The 4,613-nt window shown below is 33.9% G+C and overlaps 1 protein-coding gene across 1 annotated transcript; it reads left to right on the top strand.

Moving 5' to 3' along the window:
• The first annotated feature begins 2,585 nt into the window (after nucleotides 1-2,585).
• LOC142611115 (zeatin O-glucosyltransferase-like) lies at nucleotides 2,586-4,247 on the top strand. Its single transcript, XM_075783151.1, has one exon. It carries the CDS (start codon nucleotides 2,637-2,639, stop codon nucleotides 4,044-4,046), a length of 1,410 nt encoding a protein of 469 aa, XP_075639266.1. The 5' UTR covers nucleotides 2,586-2,636; the 3' UTR covers nucleotides 4,047-4,247.
• The last annotated feature ends 366 nt before the right edge of the window (nucleotides 4,248-4,613 follow it).

Here is a 4,613-nt window from a genome sequence, read left to right as displayed (position 1 = left end):
ATTTGAAAAAGATGAATAGGTAGAGATTTAGAGAAGAAAGGGACTAATAAAATCCCCACCTAATGTTGTGTGTTCCTCCTTTACTTGTTTCTCTTTATCTCTGCCTATGTGTGTTTTTTAATCTCTATGTGTGCGTGCGTCTCATCTTTTTTTCCGTTTTTTTTTCTTGCTGAAGGTCACCTTAGTTTATAGAGGTATTCAGAAACCATTTTACCCTAGTTTTTCAGTTAATTGATCAATTCATGGGCCATTAAATTCTTTCACGTTCATGCCATCACCCACTTTCGGCTTTTCAACTATTTTTAATATTTTTCTTTCGAATTTATTTATTTTCTTGTTTAAGGGGATATGTGTTTTTATTTATTTGTGTCTGCACGTAATAATTTGTTTAGGTTGCCTATGTAGCCTTGACGGGGATCATGCCAATTCATAGTTATTAAAGTGAGGTTTTAGATTTAAAATCCTCAAATTAATTTTGCCCAATTTTAAATGATGGACATTTAAGTCATATACTTTGTATTTAATTCAGCACCGACTTAATTTAGATTTTGGGAGAAATAATTGGTTTTAATCTCAAGGACCACGATTTTATGACAATCGAACTAATAATTCTTTTTTAAGAACTTGAGTGTCTAAGCAATTTTCACTTTCTTTCATTTGATTTTTTGTCAGAATTTTAATCATATTTTTATTGAAATTCCCAAATTTAATTAAGGGAAAGAAAACTCCTTTGAAGCAATTTTAATCATTGTGAACATATTTGGGATTGGAAAATTTTTCCAAACCAATTTTACGATCATTTTCTTTAAAGAATTATTAACTCTAATCTTGTTTAAAGAATTAATTGATAATACCTTAGAATTAGTCACGATTAATTTGGTTGAGTTAATGCCTCCATTAATTTGATGGTGGAGTCAAGAACTCCATCAAAAATTGGTGGAGTCATGGACTCCATTGATGGGATAGAGTCAAGTACTCCATTAATTTAGTAGAGTCGGAGACTCCATTAATTTGGTTGAGTCAGGGACTCCATTAAAATGGTAGATTCAAGGACTCCATTAATTTGGTAGAGTGAAAGACTCAATTAAAATATAGTAGAGTCAAGGGCTCCATTGATGAATTTGATTTGGTATAGTCAAGGACTCTACTAGAGAAAACACTGAACCAAAACTTGAAAGAATTTTTATTTAGTAATATTCAAATAGGATTTATGAGTCAGGGACTCGTACCTAAAGCTTCACGCACGGAGTTAGGAACTCCACATGAAACGAAACCCTATGTGTTTAACCAAAAAAAAATTCAAATTTGAAAAAGATGAAGAGGTACATATTTAGAGAAGAAAGGGACGGATAAAATCCCCATCTAACATGATTTTATTTTTTTATAAAAAATTCACCTACATTAGAATCTAAATGAACATCAAACTATTAGAAAAAATAAATAAGAACCAAAGACAATTGGATTAATTTTCCAAAACATATATATTTTAATATTATTGGTAGCCACGTCTGTTTTTTCTAGCCATCGCTTAACAACATGGATTATTTTGACACAATGCTAAAAGTTTAGGACGAAATGATTGAGTAAAAATATATTAAAAATAATTATTTTGACACAGTACTATTGATAGACTTATATTTTGATAGATTGTAAATGATTGAGTAAAAATATATAATAAATAATTATTTTGTGCATTTTCTTTTATACTAAATATATTTTATTTTAATGTTTTATAAGAAGTTTAGTAAAAAAAAAATGTTTTATAAGAAGTTGTGCGTTCCAGTTAATTTAACTAGCAAATTCTTTGATGGTTGAATAAAAGATCCTATCATTTTGTTAGAAACACAGTGGTTGAGCTATTTATGAACAAAACAGCTTAAAACCGATTTAACCGTACCGGTTTCTGGTTTTTTGGTTAAACCAGTGGTTTTTCTGTTTTTTTTTTTTCTTAATTTTTGGTTTTTAATAATAACCAGACCGAATTAAAGTCCAATTCCCGGTTAAATCGGCCGATTTGGTCCGATTTTTAAAATCATGCGTGTATCACGCCCTATAAGAAAAAAGAAAGATAAAAGGAAAAGGAAAAAGAAAGTAAGAGATAACCAAAACATAAGAAGAGATGAGGACAGTTATTTGATTACAATCACTATTTAGCAAAATATGTAATGATTTACCACTATTTTGGATTACATGGATATACCACTATTTTGGAACTTGAGTTTTTCGTGTAACTCAAGTTCTAAAAACTTGAATTCCTTGAAAAAATAGCTTTCAAGTTTGGCGTACTATTTTTTTTTTTATGAAACTCGAGTTACATAAAAAATTGGTAACTATTTTTCATGAAACTCGATTTACATGGCAAAATCGAGTTGCACAAACTCAAGCTTTAAAAAGTGGTAAATCCTTAATTATTTTACAAACAGTGGTAGATTCCTACATATTTTAACAAATAGTGGTACTCACCATTTTCGCCCTATTTTCTTTCAAAATTTGGGAAGATAACATCATTATCATGGAAGGAAAAGGTGAAAATCTCAATGTTTTTGCTTATAAAAACCCAAACCCAAACACAAATCTCTAAACCCCCAAATCCCAGAGACCCAATCCACAAAGTAAGCATTTTCCAACTTTCATCAATGGCTAACCAACAACAACATCATAGCCATGGCCTAAACAAAACCAAGGTGGCAGTGGTCATGGTACCCTTTTCTGCACAAGGCCATCTCAACCAACTCCTTCACCTCTCACGTCTTATCTTAGCCTACAATATCCCAGTTCACTATGCCTGTACTGCCACTCACAACCGTCAAGCCATGCTTCGAGTCCATGGTTGGGACCCAAATTCAGTTTCAGACATCCAATTCCATGACCTCAAAATCCCACCTTTTCTCACCCCATCGCCAAATCCCAATGCACCAAACAAGTTCCCTTCACATCTCCAACCATTAATCAATGCTTCCTTGCATCTTCGTGAACCCATGGCTTCACTTTTACGTGAACTTTCATCCAAAGCAACAAGAATCATTGTCATCAACGATTCATTGATGTGCTCAGTGGTGCAAGACTTGGTTTCTATCCCTAACGCCGAGTCATACACCTTCCATAGTATATCAGCTTTTACTTACTTTTTTAATTTGTGGGAAGCAATGGGAAGAGCTCTAGAATTAGATCCATACTCCAAGATAATCGCAAAAGACCTTCCATTTCTTGAAGGTTGTTTAACGACCGAGATCATGAACTTTTTTCATCTACAACTAAAGTTCCAAAAGTTAAGCTCCGGGTTCCTTTACAATACATGCAGGGTCATGGAGGGTGCATATATGGACTTAATGGAAAAGATAGAGGGAGACAGGAAGCATTGGGCTATTGGACCATTCAACCCTGTGAGAAATATAGGCTCAAATAAAAGGCACAAGTGCTTGGAGTGGCTGGATAAAGAGTCACCAAACTCAGTGATATATGTGTCTTTTGGGACAACGACTACCATGGAGGAGGAACAAATAAAGGAGCTAGCAATTGGGTTGGAAAAAAGTGAGCAAAAGTTCATCTGGGTATTAAGGGATGCTGATAAAGGTGATATTTTTATTGATGGAGAGCTTAGAAAGGCTGATATTCCTAAAGGGTTTGAAGAGAGAGTTAGAGGCATGGGGATGGTAGTGAGAGATTGGGCACCTCAATTGGAAATTCTAAGTCACCCATCAACTAGTGGATTTATGAGTCACTGTGGATGGAATTCTTGCATGGAAAGTATCACTATGGGGGTGCCAATCGCAGCATGGCCAATGTCCTCTGATCAGCCGATGAACACTGTTTTGATAACAAAATTGCTCAAAGTTGGTATTGTTGTGAAGGACTGGTCATGTAGAAATGAGTTAGTGACATCATCCACTGTAGAAAGGGCTGTAAAATTGTTGATGGCATCAGAAGAAGGGGATGAGATAAGGAAGAGGACAGTGGATTTGGGAGGTGCTATCAGGCAATCCATTGAAGAAGGTGGAGTTTCACGCATGGAGTTGGATTCTTTCATTACTCATATTACTAGGTAGAGAGTCCGTGGAAAGTTTGAAGTTATTAATTTATGTTATGAAATAATAAGGGAAGTTTATGCAATGAATGTATTTGAGAGTTTTTAGAAGTTGTGTAATAAACATAAGGAAAGTTATGGTTGCATGTGGATTATATATAATTATAAATCCAAAAAGAGGAGAAATACAAGAATTAGAGAGTTCTCTGACTCTTCCCTCTTTACCCTTTCTCCCTTTGTGTACTTTGTGAGTGAGTTACTTTCTTTGAGTAGTGTGTGAGTGTTTGGATGTGCAAGTGCCACCCACTAATTTCCAACAAATCAAGTGGCATAATGGCTAATTGTTTAGTAGTAAGAATGGCTATTGCCAACTGTTAGGGTCATATTTTCTATATAATTGTTTAATCTTTTGACAAATCACACTTTTATTGTAATTGGACAGACCTAAGTTGGGTTTAATATATTAAGAAGGATGTTATTCAAATATATCAAGTAGTATCATTAAAAACATGAAGATTGATCAAAGAAACAAGTGAAGAAAACTTGTTTCATTAAGTCTCGACAAAAGCTCGATAGATGCTGCTATCAA

The sequence above is a fragment of the Castanea sativa genome, chromosome 9 (assembly GCF_040712315.1).
Source record: "Castanea sativa cultivar Marrone di Chiusa Pesio chromosome 9, ASM4071231v1".
NCBI lineage: Eukaryota > Viridiplantae > Streptophyta > Magnoliopsida > Fagales > Fagaceae > Castanea > Castanea sativa.
Note: the sequence above shows the minus strand (reverse complement) of the source record. Positions and strands in the feature narration are given on the sequence as shown.